We start from the raw sequence: 18,661 nt of genomic DNA, 5'->3' as shown, positions 1-18,661 counted from the left end.
GGCCGTTTGAAAATTGGCACATATTTTCCAGTTTTTCCAATACGCCACCTGCAGCCATAACAGGTTTTAATTGTACTAAAATAATCACAAAATAGCTATATTAACCATACATTTCTCATCTCACTTTAATGGGAATGTAGTAGGATATGTTTTCACCATTTTCAATTACTATTCATGTTTAGCACTACCAATCAGGTGCCCCCCAGCTGTCCTTGTCATGCACACTTCTCATGTCTTGATAGAATAAACGTTTTTATTCTCTTTACAAATAGCAAACTCATCATGCTTATCACATTTCCATAGCATGACACAAGGTAATTGACCCCCAGAATCATAGATGTATATTTTTAAGTCAGTCAATCTGGAACATTTCAAGAACTTTGAAAGTTCCTTCAAGTGCAGTCGCAAAAACAATCAAGTGCTATGATGAAACTGGCCACAGGAAAGGAAGACCCAGAGTTACCTCTGCTGCAGAGGATAAGTTCATTAGCGTTACCAGCCTCAGATTGCTGCCCAAATAAATGCTTCACAGAGTTCAAGTAACAGACACATCTCAACATCAACTGTTCAAAGGAGACTGCGTGAATCAGGCCTTCATGGTCGAATTGCTGCAAAGAAACCACTACTATAGGACACAAAAAAAAATTAAAATTACTTGCTTGGGTCAAGAAAAACAAGCAACGGACATTAGACTGCTGGAAATCTGTCCTTTGGTCTGGTGAGTCCTAATTTGAGATTTTTGGTTCCAACTGCTGTGTCTTTGTGAGACGCAGAGTAGATGAACGGATCTCCGCTTTTGTGTTGTTCCCACCATGAAGCATGGAGGAGTTGGTGTGATGGTGTGGGGGTGCTTGGCTGGTGATACTGTAAGTGATTTATTTCGAATTCAAGGCACACTTAACCAGCATGGCTACCACAGAATTCTGGAATGATAGGCCATCCCATCTGGTTTGCGCTTAGTGGGACTATCATTTTTTTTTCTCCAACAGGACAGTGACCGAGCATTTGACTAAGAAGGAGAGTGATGGAGTGCTGCGTCGGATGACCTGGCATCCACAATCACCCAATCTCAACCAGGCTGAGATGCTTTGGGTTGAGTTGGACCGCAGAGTTAAGGAAAAGAAGCCAACAAGGGCTCAGCATATGTGGGAACTCCTTCAAGACTGTTTGAGAGAATGTCAATAGTCTGCAAAGCTGTCAAGGCAAAAGGTTGCCACTTTGAAGAATCTAAAACATATTTTGATTTGTTTAACACTTTTTTGGTTACTTCATAATTCCATATGTGTTATTTCATAGTTCTGATGCCTTCACGATTGTTCTACAATGTAGAAAACAGTAAAAATAAAGAACCTTTGAATGAGTAGGTGTCCAAACTTTTGACTGGTACTGTATATACTTTATTTATTTCTTCACAAAAGTAGTGCACTGGGCCTTTACTAGTCCCGTATTAGCAGACAGATGTAGCCAGTAGTTTTTATTTTATTTTTTTATCCCCAGTTCAGAAAGTCTCTCCCTATTTCAGTCAGTTTTCCTGTTTGACGTCTATTGAATATGAATACGAAATAGATTTTTGCCTCACAAGTATGTTTGTGTGAGAGAGAAAAAGCGGGGTAGAGTGATAGATTAAAGATGGGAGGGAGGTGTCATCAAAAACACTCAAGAGGATACAATGCCTAGTCAACTGAGTCCTTGACAACTTTTGCAACGGAAGTGGATGTCATCTACAGTTGAGCCTGAGACCTGCAGACTTGTGTTAGCTCCCCAAGGTAATGTCTAGGCTTTAGGTCAGCGGGCTAAAACAATAGCGCCTAAATCCCTGGATTAATCCAGTCATCACAAAGACATACTATCCAAACAAAACCAGTGCAAATACTAGACATCGAAGATTAAGCAAAACAAAGCAGGTCCTTCCTCCCTGGAATCTTGTAAATGCAATCGTATTTGAATGAAGATTTATAGGCTTATTTAAAGCATTTGACTACTGCCGCCTCTGCTGAGGTGGAATATTGGTTACACAACTGCGGTGTTTGTCCCAATCTCCAGCTGTTTCCATTCTGAATGTTGCGCATGCGGTTGGTAGAAGTGACGTGCACACTGGTTGGGAAAGTGTGTTCGTGCAGGGATGTCGTGTTCAAAGAAGCTCAGCTATTTCGCGCAGTAAGCGGGACATGGCTGCAACTTCGGCAATGATGGGGTAGGTGTAGGCTAGTATATACTTTTCAAATTGTTCTCTAAAGTAACCCACAGTAGCAATAACCTAAAATGTTTATGGGATTGTTATGGTTTGTTTTAAATTAATAACTGTTTATTCTGTCGCTGCATGGGGGGGGGGGGGGGGGGGGGGGGGGGGGGGGGGGGGGGGGGGGGGGGGGTTGTGGATAAAAAATTGCTGTATCGAACAAGCGTTGTGATTTAGCCTACTTTAGTCATAAACTAGGATACACATTTTGTTGGGGGAAACGATCAGAAATAACCTTAAGAAAAATATACCCAAAAACAAAAGTTTTTCCATCTATGTCATAGTCAGTTAAGTTGCGATTTACTTTACTTTGTGACAATTAGTTTTTATTATAAAATGTCGATAAAGATAGATTTATCATAATATCTCTCTCTCCAGAGTAATACCGTTCCTGTTAGACCTACTGTCCATGGTCCCCGCTGGAGCTAAGGTAATTTCTCTGAGTGACATGTATGGCACGATCAACTCTCCGAACTTTCCAGAACCCTACCCTAAAGAGTCCGAGGTGCGCTGGAACATAAGCGTTCCCGACGGGTTCCAAATCAGACTTTACTTTCTGCACTTTGACCTAGAACCCTCCTACCTCTGTGAGTACGACTATGTCAAGGTAAGTGAATAGTGACTGCGCGTGTGTGTGTGAGTAAACGGAGTAAATGCCTCAAAGGGACACATGTCACATGTCCCACCTGGATTTAGTTCAGTCAATTAAATTATGAATTTTAATTAATTTTCAACTCTCATGACAAACATTTTTATTCTTTGAAGAGCTTTTTTTTGTAATAGAAGATTTTCCTGCCTGGCACAATAGACCCTGGCATATTGCTAAACTATTTGGCGTTAGTTTGTCTGTGAGAAGGTGTATGGGTTTAGCCAGCCAAAGATGTCAGTGTGCCAGCATGGGCCAGTGTAATACGCTATGCCAGTGAAGAGAAGGATAATGTGGCACTGGCACAGGAGCCTGGTCGGAGCTGGTGCCAGTTCGGGTTGGTTTGCCAGGCTTTGGTGCCAGTTTGGGTTGGTTTGCCAGGATTTGGTGCCTGACCCATCTCTTGTTTTCTAGGAACCAGAGTTATGGCAGAATGGTTGGAATTCTGAACAGGGTTTAGCACGGAAACAGCATAAGCAGCATGGAACTGTAGTGTGGAGTGCTCTTACTGCAGCAAAGCACTCGGGGGAAATGCTCCTGTCCCTTTTGTCTCTCTGCTGTGTCTGACACAGTATCTTCGGCCATGGTCCGATTCGACCCTTTTCCCAAAATCTGCTCATGAACACTCCCCGAAGTGTGCTCTTGTATACTTTATGATCTGCCGTAAAACTGTGCGCATTAACTCCACCTGGAAAATGCACTCCATTTGCCTTTTGTAGTCACTATAGCACCCTATATTTCCTGTGTAATTTGGCAATATTGGAATTAGGCCACGGCAGTTTGTAAAAGCAAGAGCAATGGCATATTTGAACACATTTCTGTAGGTGTGGGCAGAATGTTTTGATACTTCGCAGTGACCTTTACAAACTAAACATAGCAAGTGCCTGTCAAATCAAATTTTATATCACATATGCCGAATTCATTGGGTGTAGACCTTACAGTTAAATGCTTACTTACAGCCCTTAACCAATAATGAAGTTTAAGAAAACTAAGTGTTAAGTAAAAAAATAGATAAGTAAAAAAAGAACAAAATAATTAAAGAGCAGCAGTAAAATAACAGGATTTGGTAATATGTACATGTGGGTAGCAGTAAAGTGACTATGCATAGATAATAAATAGAGTAGCAGCAGTGTAAAAGAGGGGGTTGGGGGGTACCATGCAAATAGTCTGAGTAGCCATTTGATTAGTTGTTCAGGAGTCTTATGGCTTAGGGGTATAAGCTTTTAAGAAGCCATGACTATGACTAGTGTGGCTGAAGCTTTTGACAATTTTTTAGGGCCTTCCTCTGACACCGCCTGGTATTAAGGTCCTGGATGGCAGGAAGCTTGGCCCCAGTGATGTACTGGGCCGTACGCATTACCCTCTGTAGTGCCTTGCTGTCGGACGCTGAGCAGTTACCATACCAGGCAGTTATGTAACCAGTCAGGATGCTCTCGATGGTGCAGCTGTATAACTTTTTGAGGATCTGAGGACCCATGGCAAATCTCTTCAGTCTCCTGAGGGGGAATAGGCGTTGTCGTGCCCTCTTCACGACTGTCTTGGTGTGTTTGGACCATGATGGTTTGTTGATGTGGACACCAAGGAACTTGAATCTCTCAACGTGCTACACTACAGCCCTGTCGATGAGAATGGGGGCGTGCTCGGTCCTCCTTTTTCCTGTAGTCCACAATCTCCTTTGTCTTGATCATGTTAAGGGAGAGGTTGTTATCCTGGCTCCACACGGCCAGTTCTCTGACCTCCTCCCTATAGGCTGTCTCATCGTTGTCACAGTTGTGTCGTCGTTAAACTTAATGATGGTGTTGGAGTCGTGCCTGGCCATGCAGTCATTGGTGAACAGGGAGTACAGGAGAGGACTGAGCACGCACCCCTGAGGGGGGCCCCCGTGTTGAGGATCAGCATGGCAGATGTGTTGTTACCTACCCTGTCCACACATTCTTCAAGATTGATTGTATATTGGAAACAATTTAAAAGTAGGCTAAAGCCCACATTTATATGCAAACAATGAATTGTTGTTTTAATATTTTGTTTATCTATAGATTTTTGTGTTTCTATGTCCTGTCTTGGTATAGGCTCTGAGATTAAATGGGTTAATCATGTTGCGCTCCTATTGCACAGCAATACTGTAGCCTACATGTACTGTCAAATATTTTACATACTGTAAGCTACCAATCTATCTACTGTGTTGGCAGAATGTTTAAAAAAGTATTCAGTAATTTATGGACTGTGACAGTTTCTGAAAGAGAAACCAATGGCACATTCTGTCAGCACACCGTTTGACTGAAACCATGTTTTACATGGACTTTTCCCCCAACCTCAATATGCTGGACTGACCACGAGTTCTGAAACATTGTCTAGGCTACTAAAAACAAATTGAAATTACAGTAGGCTACATAGAGTAGTAACATACATACATCTAAGTAAAATCGTTCACTTTCTTGATGCACTGCCTATGGGATCATTCACACCCCTTGACTTTTTCACATTTTGTTCTGTTACAGCCTGAATTTAAATGTATATATTTTTTTGTCACTGGCCTACAGACAATAACCCATAATGTCAAAGTGGAATTGTTTAAAATGCGTGTCAAACCTCTTCGTTATGGCAATACTAAATGGGTTCAGGAGTAAAAATGGGCTTAACAAGTCAAATGATAAGTTGCATGGACTCACACTGTGCGCAATAATAGTGTTTAACATGATTTATGAATGACTACCTCATCTCTGTACCCTACAAATAGAATCATATGTAAGGTCCCTCAGTCAAGTAGTGAATTTCAAACACAGATTCAACCACAAAGACCGTGGAGTTTTTACAATCCCTTGCAAAAGAAGGGCACCTATTAGTAGATGGGTGAAAAATAGAAAAAGCAGACATTGAATATCCCTTTGAGCATATCAATTACACATTGGATTGGTGTATCAATACACCAAGTCACTACAAATCTACAGGCGTCCTTTCTAACTCCGTTGCCGGGGAGGAAGGAAACTGCTTAGGGATTTCACCATGAGGCCAATGGTGACTTTAAAACAGTTTAGAGTTGAATGGCTGTGGTAGAAAACTGAGGATGGATCAACATTGAACAAAAATATAAATGCAAATTAACAATTTCAAAGATTTTACTAAGTTACAGTTCATATAAGGAAATCAGTCAATTTAAATAAATAAATTAGGCCCTAATCTATAGATTTCACATGACTGGGAATACAGATATTCCTCTGTTGGTTAGATACCTTAAAAAATAGGTAGGGGCATGGATCAGAAAATTTGTCAGTATCTGGTGTGACCACCATTTACCTCATGCAGCGCTACACGTCTCCTTCGCATAGAGTTGATCAAGATGTTGATTGTGACCTGTGGAATGTTGTCCCACTCCTCATCAATGGCTGTGTGAAGTTGCTAGATATTGGCGGGAAATGGAACACCCTTTCGTACACATCGATCCAGAGCATCCCAAACGTGCTCAATGGGTGACATGTCTGGTGAGTATGCAGGTCATGGAAGAACTGGGACATTTTCAGCTTCCAGGAATTGTGTACAGATCCTTGCGACACGAGCCTGTGCATTATCATACTGAAATATGAGGTGATGGCGGCAGATGAATGACACAATGGGCCCGCATCTCGTCACGGTATCTCTGTGCGTTCAAATTGCCATAGATCAATTGTGTTCGTTGTCCTTAGCTTATGCCTGCCCATACCATAACCACACCGCCACAATGGGGCACTCTGTTCACAATGTTGACATCAGCAAACCGCTCGCCGATACGACGCTATACACACTGTCTGCCATCTGCCGGGTACAGTTGAAACCGGGATACATCCGTGAAGAGCACACTTCTCCAACGTGCCAGTCATCATCGAAGATGAGCATTTTCCCACTGAAGTCAGTTAGGATGCCAAACTGCAGTCAGGTCAAGACCCTGGTGAGGACGACGAGCACACAGATGAGCTTCCCTGAGACGGTTTCTGACAGTTTGCATAAATTCTTTGGTTGTGAAAACCCACAATTTCATCAATTTCAAGAATCTGGATGTAGAGGTGTGTTTACACGTGGTCTGCGGTTGCGAGGTCGGTTGGACAAACTGTCAATTTCTCTAAAACGACGTTGGATGTGGCTTATGGTAGAGAATTAAATGATAATTTATCTGGAAACAGCTCTGGTGGACATTCGTGTAGTCAGAATACCAATTGCAATTATTGATATGCCACACCTGCCAGGTGGATGGATTATCTTGGAAAAAGAGAAATGCACATTAACAGGGATGTAAACATTTTTCACAACATTTTAGAGAAATAAGCTTTTTGTGAGTATGGAACATTTCTGGGAAATTTTATTTCAGTTCATTAAACATGTTGCGCTTATATTTTTGTTCAGTGTTGTTACACCACCATACTAACCTAATTGACAGAGTGAAAAGGAAGCCAGTACAGAACAAAAATATTCCAACAAGGCACTCAAGTAATACTGCAAGAAATGTGGCACAGCAATTAACGTTTTGTCCTGAAATAGAAAGTTATGTTTGGTGCAAATCCAATACAACACATTACTGAGTACCACTTTCCATATTTTCAAGCATAGTGGTGGCTGAATCATGTTATGGGTATGATTGCAATCGTTAAGGACTGTGGAGTTTTTCAGTATTAAAAAAAGAAATGGAATGGAGCACAGGCAAAATCCTAGAGGAAAACCTATTTAAGTCTGTTTTCCACCAGACACTAGGAGATTAATTCACCTTCAGCAGGACAATAACCTAAATCACAATGCCAAATCTACAGTGGAGTTGCTTACCAAGAAGAATGTTCCAGAGTGGCCAAGTTACAGTTTTTATTTAAATCTGCTTGAAAATCCTGTGGCAATACTTGAAAATGGTTGTCTAGCAATGACCAACAATCAATTTGACAAGAGATTGAATAATTCTGCAAAGAATAATGGGCAAATATTGTACAATCCAGGCGTGCAAAGCTCTTACAGACTTACCCAGAAGACTCACTGCTGTAATCGCTGCCAAAGGTGATTCGAACATGTGAATACTTAAATTAGATTTCTGTATTTCATTTTCAATACATTTGCAAAAATTTCTAAAAACATTTTATATTTAATCCATTTTGAGTTCAGGCTGTAACACATCACAATATGGAATAAGTCAAGGGGTATCAATACTTTCTGAATGCACTGTATTCATATAGCCCCAATGAAATGAGAGATGCGTATGGTAATTTGTTGTATGCTTACCTCAGAAATATGAACCCATCACTGCCAGAAAAGGTGAGGAATTTATTCCGCAATGGTTATAAAAATAAAATGTATTGGAAATAAATTCCATGATTTTTGTTCCTCTCAGTAACGACAAATGGCTACATCTTATGTATTTATGAAGTGTGTCATCATATCCCCCATTTGCACAAAATACTTACCTGTTTGCAATACAGTACTTCAACCACTAGAAGATGTGCGTACACATGGTCTAACGTTTTCTTGGAGGAAAGGACATTTTCAAGAAGCACCAATCAAATGCTTTTCAATGCATGAGGAAGTGAAGGGTAGAGAATTGGAACACAACCAGAGTGTCATTACATCCCCTATGAGAACCAGAAAATAGCTGAGAGAGAGTGGCAAATTGTATGGATAATTCTTCTGCAGAACCAATCTCCCGCTGGGGGTAATCAAGTTCCACTAATGTTGAGGGGCTGCGTGTGTGTGAGAAAGACTGAGAGGGTGTATGTATGACAGACAGGCAGGTCAGCGTGCTGGTGTCCTGCCCATGGTGTTATTAGCATTCATTCCACTGCGACTCTGAAGCATTCACTTCCCACCAAGCTCATATTCAAATAACTCTACAGGGCACCACCGCAATGCACCCAGCGCCACACCAGCAGCCAGACGCAAAAGGACAACAGAGGGACCAGATGACGGCTTTCCCACAATGCAATGCATTCTTGTCTGTGTTTTACAAGGGGGTGGTTTTGTGTCAGGGTGGGGGGGTGATTGTGTGTATGCGCTTGTTTCTATGTTTGTTGTAAGGCTTGATCATTACCGTCGCTGCCACGCCACACATTATTTATCTCTGAAATCACGTGTTCCAATGCCGCCCCAAAAATGTAACCTTTTTTATGCATTGCCACTCGATGCTGATCTTGGGTCAGTTTGGCATTTTCCGCACTAATGGCTAAGGTTAGAATTGGATCTGTATCTAGTGGAAACTTTACCCCAGAGCGCGTCCAAACTCTAATAACGGCATAAGTCGCCTCCCAATTCCCACTGCCAAAATCACAGCTCATCAATGAGGCTCTTTTGGTTCCATTGTGGGCGTCTGCTTGAATTCCGCCACCTTGTCCAGACCCCCACCCCCTGGGGTGCAGCATGCATAGGGATCCTTGTGCATACACACACACACTCAGACGCTCACACACACAACACTACTCATCTACCCACAGTTCTCAGTCCTGCGACCGGTGACCGACACAGATAACATTGTATTGTCCTCTCCTTGAATGAAGATGTACTGTATATGTCTGATGCTGATCTGTGAGTGTGTGTGCCTGTGTGTTTGTGAATGTATGCTTGCACATTTACATCGGAGTGAATAAGCACACAATGGAAGTGTTTTATAATATCTGTGGTATAACTGTGATTGTTGCTTTGCTTGTAGTTGTAGAAATGTTCTAGTGTTGGGTGGTATTGGGGATGTGGCCAGTGTGGCTATGCTTGCACAAAATTGTCTCTTAATATCCCACATGCTGCTCTGTTGTAGCTGGGGTTAACCGACCGTTCACTGACACACTCAGTGTAAACATGCTATCAGAGACCCAGATAAGACTGGTGTTCTAAAAAGTGTTTGTGCGTACATCTGTTTCACCACCAATATATACACACACAAACACACACACACACACACACACACACACACACACACACAGAGATGGTGAGAAACAGGGGGGAGATATTTGGAATGGATTAATTAGTGGACAAAAAGGCCACTTATCGGTAATCATTAGAAAACTTCAACAAAAATATTAATTTAAACATTCCAATATTCATCTGAAATGCGATTTATGAAAAGCTTTACATGAGAAAATCAAGTCAATAGCTGATAAAAGTGGCAATTCATGTCAATGCCATGTACTGTAGGCCTACATATTTTTGTGTGTGTGTGTCTGCGTACGTGCAGCTGTATGTGACTTTGTGCTCACACGTCCATTCTACTCTTCCTCTGCAGGTGGAGGCTAATGGAGAGGAGCTGGCAGTGTTCTGTGGGCGCGAGGACAGTGACACAGAGCAGGTCCCAGGAGAGCAGGTCATCAGCTCCCCTAGGAGCTCCTTCAGTGTCTCCTTCCGGTCCGACTTCTCCAATGAGGAACGCTTCTTGGGCTTCGAGTCACACTACAGCGCTGTCGGTGAGCGGCCTGTACTATCACTTCCATTCATTGTTAGCTAATGGTCGCTAAAGTTAGCTGAAGTTTGTAGTGTCTGTTTAAAGGAAACCGGACCATGGATGACAGTCTTTTATGGCCCATGGCTACTTTTAGGGTAACGGAAACATCTAACATTGTTAATCAGTGTTCTTCAATACTGGGCCAGGCTAGACCCATAGGCTGTTCAGGCTTTTGTTCTAGCCCAGCAACAATAGGATATAATAGTTAATAAAAGTTCATTTTTTTTAATTATATTTTAACACAGCTATTCAGCTAATCAAGGGTTAGGTGATTAGTTGAATCAGGTATGTTTAGTGCAGGGTTGAGCAAAAAGTCTCTCTTTGTCTCTCTCTCTCTAGACGTGGATGAGTGTAGGGACAGGAACGATGAGGACCTGGCCTGTGACCATTTCTGCCACAACTACATCGGTGGCTACTACTGCTCCTGTCGCTATGGCTACCTGCTGCACTCTGACAACAGGACTTGTCGAGGTATTGTTTACCTTCTCCCCGAACTCATAGTCACAGGTTCTAGGCTTTTCGTCTTTGCAAAGTACAGTTGGGGACTCTAAAGAGTACATTTTTTTATGACACGCGCTCACTAGGAGACGATAGAGCGCTGTGTTACACACACACGACCTAACTGTATTTGTGAATAACTGTAAATTATGATGCATTATATGTTGAAGATTCCCCATTCCAAGCCCTTTTTTGAGTGCATTCCAACCTCCTTCCCTACATGCCAACTGTTTTTGATGTTGAAGTTTGTATTGTGTGTCGACAATACATTTCGGGAGGGGGAAACAAAGTGTTTAGCAGCTAATGCTCTGCGAAATATGAATGTATTTATGAAGGCAGTACGATTCCAATGTATTGGCCTATCGGATCTTTCCCCCCAATGTGTTAACAGCAAAAACCACGTGGAATCTAATCTTTGTGTAACATTTATTGCACATTCATAAACTCAGCAAAAAAAGAAACAGCCCCTTTTCAGGACCCTGTCTTTCAAAGATAATTCGTAAAAATCCAAATAACTTCACAGATCTTCATTGTAAAGGGTTTAAGCACTGTTTCCCATGCTTGTTCAATGAACCATAAACATTTAATGAACATGCACCTGTGGAACGGTCGTTAAGACACTAACAGCTTACAGATGGTAGGCAATTAAGGTCACAGATATGAAAACTTAGGACACTAAAGAGACCTTTCTACTGACTCTGAAAAACACCAAAAGAAAGATGCCCAGGGTCCCTGCTCATCTGCGTGAACATGCCTTAGGCATGCTGCAAGGAGGCATGAGGACTGCAGATGTGGCCAGGGCAATACATTGCAAAGTCCATACTGTGAGACGCCTAAGACAGTGCTACAGGGAGACAGGACGGACAGCTGATCGTCCTCGCAGTGGCAGATCATGTGTAACAACACCTGCACAGGATTGGTACATCGGAACATCACACCTGCGGGACAGGTACAGGATGGCAACAACAACTGCCCGAGTTACACCAGGAACGCACAATCCCTCCATCAGTGCTCAGACTGTCCGCAATAGGCTGAGAGAGGCTGGACTGAGGGCTTGTAGGCCTGTTGTAAGGCAGGTCCTCACCAGACATCACCGGCAACAACGTCGCCTATGGGCACAAACCCACCGTCGTTGGACGGGTCACGGTTTTGTCTTACCAGGAGTGATGGTCGGATTTGCGTTTATCGTCGAAGGAATGAGCGTTACACTGAGGCCTGTACTCTGGAGCGGGATCGATTTGGAGGTGGAGGGCCTGTCATGGTCTGGGGTGGTGTGTCACAGCGTCATCGGACTGAGCTTGTTTTCATTTCAGCCAATCTCAACGCTGTGCGTTACAGGGAATACATCCTCCTCCCTCATGTGGTACCCTTCCTGCAGGCTCATCCTGACATTGCCACCAGCCATACAGCTCGTTCTGTGCGTGATTTCCTGCATAACAGGAATGTCAGTGTTCTGCCATGGCCAGCGAAGAGCACGGATTTCAATCCCATGGAGCACGTCTGGGACCTGATGGATCAGAGGTTGAGGGCTAGGGCCATTCCCCCCAGAAATGTCCGGGATCTTACAAGTGCCTTGGTGGAAGAGTGGGGTAACATCTCACAGCAAGAACTGGCACATCTCGTGCGGTCCATGAGGTGAAGATGCACTGCAGTTCTTAATGTAGCTGGTGGCCACACCAGATACTGACTGTTACTTTTGATTTTGACCCACCCTTTGTTCAGGGACATATTATTCAATTTATGTTAGTCACATGTCTGTGGAACTTGTTCAGTTTATGTCTGAGTTGTTGAATCTTGTTATGTTCATACAAATATTTACACATCAAATCAAAGTTTATTTGTCACGTGCGCCGAATACAACAGGTGTAGGTAGACCTTACAGTGAAATGCTTACTTACAGGCTCTAACCAATAGTGCAAAAAAGGTGAACAATAGGTAAGTAAAGAAATAAAACAACAGTACATAGACAGGGGCTATAAAAGTAGCGAGGCTACATACAGACACCGGTTAGTCAGGCAGATTGAGGTAGTATGTACATGTAGATATGGTTAAAGTGACTATGCATATATGATGAACAGAGAGTAGCAGTAGCGTAAAAGAGGGGTTGGCGGGTGGTGGGTGGCAGGACACAATGCAGATAGCCCGGTTAGCCAATGTGCGGGAGCACTGGTTGGTCGGCCCAATTGAGGTAGTATGTACATGAATGTATAGTTTAAGTGACTATGCATATATGATAAACAGAGAGTAGCAGCAGCGTAAAACGAGGGTTTGGGGGGGTTTGGGGGGCGCACAATGCAAATAGTTCGGGTAGCCATTTGATTACCTGTTCAGGAGTCTTATGGCTTGGGGGTTAGAACTGTTGAGAAGCCTTTTTGTCCTCGACTTGTCACTCTGGTACCGCCATGCGGTAGTAGCGAGAACAGTCTGTGACTGGGGTGGCTGAGGTCTTTGACAATTTTTAGGGCCTTCCTCTGACACCACCTGGTGTAGAGGTCCTGGATGGCAGGCAGCTTAGCCCCAGTGATGTACTGGGCCATACGCACTACCCTCTGTAGTGCCGTGCGGTCAGAGACCAAGCAATTGTCGTACCAGGCAGTGATGCAACCAGTCAGGATGCTCTCGATGTTGCAGCTGTAGAACCTTTTGAGGATCTCAGGACCCATGCCAAATCATTTTAGTTTCCTGAGGGGAAATAGGCTTTGTTGTGCCCTCTTCACAACTGTCTTGGTGTGTTTGGACCATTCTAGTTTGTTGTTTATGTGGACACTGAGGAACTTGAAGCTCTTAACCTGCTCCACTACAGCCCCGTCGATGAGAATGGGGGCGTGCTCGGTACTCCTTTTCCTGTAGTCCACAATCATCTCCTTAGTCTTGGCTACGTTGAGGGATAGGTTGTTATTCTGGCACCACACGGCCAGGTCTCTGACCTCCTCCCTATAGGCTGTCTTGTCGTTGTCGGTGATCAGGCCTACCACTGTTGTGTCATCTGCAAACTTAATGATGGTGTTGGAGTCGTGCCTGGCCATTTAGTCGTGGGTGAACAGGGAGTACAGGAGAGGACTGAGCACGCACCCCTGTGGAGCTGCAGTGTTGAGGATCAGTGTTGCAGATGTGTTGCTACCTACCCTCACCTCCTGGGGGAGGCCCGTCAGGAAGTCCAGGATCCAGTTGCAGAGGGAGTGTTTAGTCCCAGGATCCTTAGCTTAGTGATGAACTTTGAGGGTACTATGGTGTTGAACGCTGAGCTGTAGTCAATGAATAGCATTCTCACATAAGTGTTCCTTTTGTCCAGGTGGGAAAGGGCAGTGTGGAGTGTAATAGAGATTGCATCATCTGTGGTTCTGTTGGGGCGGTATGCAAATTGGAGTGGGTCTAGGGTTTCTGGGATAATGGTGTTGATGTGAGCCATTACCAACCTTTCAAAGTACTTCATGGCTATGGATGTGAGTGTTACGGGACTGTAGTCATTTAGGCAGGTTGCCTTTGTGTTCTTGGGCACAGGGACTATGGTGGTCTGCTTGAAACATGTTGGTATTACAGACTCAATCAGGGACATGTTGAAAATGTCAGTGAAAACAACTGCCAGTTGGTCAGCACATGCCCGGAGCACACGTCCTGGTAATCCGTCTGGCCCCGCAGCCTTGTGTATGTTGAACTGTTTATAGTTCTTACTCGCGTTGGCTACGGAGAGCGTGGTCACACAGTCGTCCGGAACAGCTGATGCTCTCATGCATGCCTCAGTGTTGCTTGCCTCGAAGCGAGCACAGAAGTGATTTAGCTCGTCTGGTAGGCTTGTGTCACTGGGCAGCTTGCAGCTGTGCTTCCCTTTGTAGTCTGTAATAGTTTGCAAGCCCTGCCACATAAGACGCCAATCGGAGCCGGTGTAGTATGATTCAGTCTTAGCCCTGTATTGACACTTTGCCTGTTTGATGGTTCATCGCAGGGCATAGCAGGATTTCTTGTAAGCTTCCGGGTTAGAGTCCTGCACCTTGAAAGAGGCAGCTCTACCCTTTAGCTCAGTGCGAATGTTGCCTGTAATCCATGGCTTCTGGTTGGGGTATGTACGTACAGTCACTGTGGGGATGACGTCCTCGATGCACTTATTGATAAAGCTAGTGACTGATGTGGTGTACTCCTCAATGCCATCGGAAGAATCCCGGAACATGTTCCAGTCTGTGATAGCAAAACAGTCCTGTAGTTTAGCATCTGCTTCATCTGACCACTCTTTTATAGACCGAGTCACTGGTGCTTCCTGCTTTAATCTTTGCTTGTAAGCAGGAATCAGGAGGATAGAGTTGTGGTCGGATTTACCAAATGGAGGGCGAGGGAGAGCTTTGTACGCGTCTCTGTGTGTGGAGTACAGGTGATCTAGAATTTTTCCCTCTGGTTGCACATTTAACATGTTGATTAGGATTTGGTAGAACTGATTTAAGTTTCCCTGCATTAAAGTCTCCGGCCACTAGGAGCGCCGCCTCTGGGTGAGTGGTTTCCTGTTTGCTTATTTCCCTATACAGCTGACTGAGTGCGCTCTTAGTGCCAGAATCTGTCTGTGGTGGTAAATAAACAGCCACGAAAAGTATAGCTTTAAACTCTCTAGGTAAGTAGTGTGGCCTGCAATTTATCACGATATGCTCTACTTCAGGCGAGCAAATCTAGAGACTTCCTTAGATTTCGTGCACCAGCTGTTGTTTACAAATATGCACAGACAGTCTTACCGGAGTGTGCTGTTCTATCTTGCTGGTGCAGCGTATATCCCGCTAGCTGAATATCCATGTCGTCATTCATCCACGATTCCGTGAAACATAGGATATTTTCAGTTTTTGATGTCCCGTTTGTAGGATATTCGCGATCGTATCTTGTCTAATTTATTGTCCAATGATTGCACGTTGGCGAGTAGTATTGACGGTAACGGCAGCTTTCCCAGTCGCCTTCACCGGGTCCTGACCAGGCATCCGGCTCTTTGTCCTCTGTACCTGCTTCGCTTCCTCTTGCAAGTAACGGGGATGTCGGTCCTGTGGGGTGTTTGGAGAATGTCTTGTGCGTGCGTCGTCTTTGTTATAGAAAAAATCTTTGTCTAATCAGAGGTGAGTGATTGCTGTCCTGATATCCAGAAGCTCTTTTTTGCCGTAAGATATGGTTGCAGAAACATTATGTATGTCAAGGTTCCTGACATTATTTCCTTTGTTTAGTCTTTGTTTAGTTGGTCAGGACGTGAGCTGGGTGGGCATTCTATGTTTTGTGTTTCTATGTTGGGTTTGTTGTTTGGCCTAATATGGTTCTCAATCAGAGGCAGGTGTTTGTCATTGTCTCTGATTGGGAACCATATTAAGGTAGCCTGTTTTCACTGTTTGTTTGTGGGTGATTGTTCCTGTTCCAGTGTTTCCTGTGTTAGTGTTCACGTTACGGGACTGTATCGTCTTCGTTCCTTTTTGTCGGTTTGTTGTTTTGTTCGGTGTTTAAGTATTTCCCATTAAATATGGATGATATTCACGCTGCATCTTGGTCCTCCTCTCTTTCACCCGAAGACAGTCGTTACAATGTACAAAATAAGTTACAAATAACGCAAAAAAAAACACATAATAGCACAATTGGTTGGGCGCCCGTAAAACTGCTGCCATTTCTTCCGCCACCGTTTTATCATATGTTAAGTTTGCTGAAAATAAACGCAGTTGACAGTGAGAGGACGTTTCTTTTTTGCTGAGTTTACATGATTCCATTTGTGTTATTTCCAAGTGTTGTCTTTACTATTCTACAATGTAGAAAATAGTGAAAATAAAGAAAAACCCTGGAATGAGTAGGTGTGTCCAAACTTTTGACTGGTACTGTAATATATCGTTTGGGTATATTGTGTTTGTTGTATTATTAAAAACAGTTGTGGGAAGCACAAAGGGTTAAGTGCCTTGCTCAACGTCGCAGAGATTTTTTTCACCTAGTCAGCTTGGGGATACGAACCAGCAACCTTTCAATTAATGCCCCAACGCTCTTAACCGCTAGGCTACCTGCCGCTAGTAAGGATAACTTGGCTATATACACGGGGTACCAGTATTGAGTCGATGTGCAGGAGTACGAGATAATTGAGGTAGATATGTACATATACTGTAGGTAGGAATAAAGTGACTAAGCAACAGGATAAACAAACAGTAACAGCAGCGCATTTGATGAGTCAAAAGACTCATCAAATGCAGATAGTCCGGGTAGCTATTGGTTAACTATTTAGGAGTCTTTTGGTTTGGGGTAGAAGCTGTTCAGGGTCCTGTTGGTTCCAGACTTGGTGCATCTGTACCACTTGCCTTGCAGTACCAGAAAGAACGGTATGACTTGGGTGGCTGGAGTCTTGGACACCGCCTGGTCTGGCTGGGACCACAACCCCAGTGGTGTAATGGGCCGTACGCTCTATCCTCTGTAGCGCCTTGCTGTCGGATGCCAAGCATTTACCATACCAAGTGGTGATGCAGCCAATCAAGATGGTCTCAATGGTGCAGCTGTAGAAGTTTTTGATATGGATGTGGGCGTGCTCGGCCCTCCTTTTCCTGTAGTCCACGATCAGCTCCTTTGTCTTACTAGCATGTTGTGAGCCATGACCAGCCTTTCAAAGCATTTCATGGCTACAGATTTGAGTGCTGCAGGGCGATAGTCATTTAGACAGGTTACCTTGGTGTTCTTGGGCACAGGGACTATGGTGGTCTGCTTGAAACATTTAGGTATCACAGACTGGGTCAGGTAGAGGATGAAAATGTCAGTGAAGACATTTGCCAGCTGGCCCTGCGGCCTTGTGAATGTTAACCTGTTTAATGGTCTTACATCGGCTACGGAGAGTGATCACACAATCGTCCGGAACAGCTGGTGCTCTAATGCATACTTCAGTGTTGCTAGCCTCAAAGCAAGCATACACGGTATTTCGTTTTAGATAGGTTTGCGTCACTGGCCAACTCACTGCTGGGTTTCCCTTTGTAATCCGTGATAGTTTGCAAGCCCTGCCACAACTGATGAGTGTCAGATCCGGTTTAGTAAGATTCAATCTTGGTCCTTTATTGACGCTTTGCCTGTCTGATGGTTCGTCATAGGGCATAGTGGGATTTCTCATAAGCGTCCGGATTAGTTCCAGTTCCTTGAAAGCGGTAGCTCTAGCCTTTAGGTGCATCGATGGCATCGTCTCACAGTGACTGTACGTATATACCCCAACCAGAAGCTATAGATTATAGGCAACATCCGCACTGAGCTAAAGGGTAGAGCTGCCACTTTCAAGGAGCGGGACTCTAACCCGGAAGCTTATAAGAAATCCCGCTATGCCCTCCGACGAACTAAGATTGAATCGTACTAGACCGGCTCCGACGCTCGTCGGATGTGGCAGGGCTTGCAAACTATTACAGACAACAAAGGGAAGCAAAGCCGCTAGCTGTCCAGTGACACGAGCCTTCCAGACAAGCTAAATGTCTTCAATGCTCACTTCAAGGCAAGCAACACTGAAAAATGCATGAGAGCATCAGCTGTTCCGAACAACTGTGATCACGCTCTCCATAGCCGATGTAAGTAAGTATCACGTTTTAGGGAAGACCCAGATGCAGACAGTGTCAAAGTAACAACATTTTATAACTAGAACAGGGGGCAGGCAAAATGACAGGTCAAGGGCAGGCAGAGGTCAGTAATCCTGGGTGGTGGGGCAAGGTACAGGACTGCAGGCAGGCTCAGGGTCAGGGCAGGCAGAATGGTCAAAACTGGGAAAACTAGAAAACAGGAACTATAAAAAAGACAGGAGCAAGGAGAAAAACACTGGTAGGCTTGACGAACAAAACGAATTGGCAACAGACAGAGAACATAGGTATAAATACACAGGAGATAATGAGGG

The 18,661-nt window shown here is 44.0% G+C and overlaps 1 protein-coding gene across 3 annotated transcripts in view; it reads left to right on the top strand.

Moving 5' to 3' along the window:
* Positions 1-2,047: 2,047 nt before the first annotated feature.
* Positions 2,048-18,661, top strand: part of masp1 (MBL associated serine protease 1) — a 61,117-nt gene continuing 44,503 nt past the window's right edge. For 2 of the 3 annotated variants that reach the window (XM_071359535.1, XM_071359537.1), the window contains exons 1-4: positions 2,048-2,194; positions 2,618-2,846; positions 10,102-10,279; positions 10,657-10,788. In XM_071359535.1, coding sequence (XP_071215636.1) covers positions 2,169-2,194; positions 2,618-2,846; positions 10,102-10,279; positions 10,657-10,788 — 565 coding nt within the window. In that variant the 5' untranslated portion in view covers positions 2,048-2,168. The remainder of the gene's footprint in view (positions 2,195-2,617; positions 2,847-10,101; positions 10,280-10,656; positions 10,789-18,661) is intronic. The other variant, XM_071359536.1, reaches the window with a different exon arrangement.

The sequence above is a fragment of the Salvelinus alpinus genome, chromosome 22 (genome assembly GCF_045679555.1).
Source record: "Salvelinus alpinus chromosome 22, SLU_Salpinus.1, whole genome shotgun sequence".
NCBI lineage: Eukaryota > Metazoa > Chordata > Actinopteri > Salmoniformes > Salmonidae > Salvelinus > Salvelinus alpinus.
Note: the sequence above shows the minus strand (reverse complement) of the source record. Positions and strands in the feature narration are given on the sequence as shown.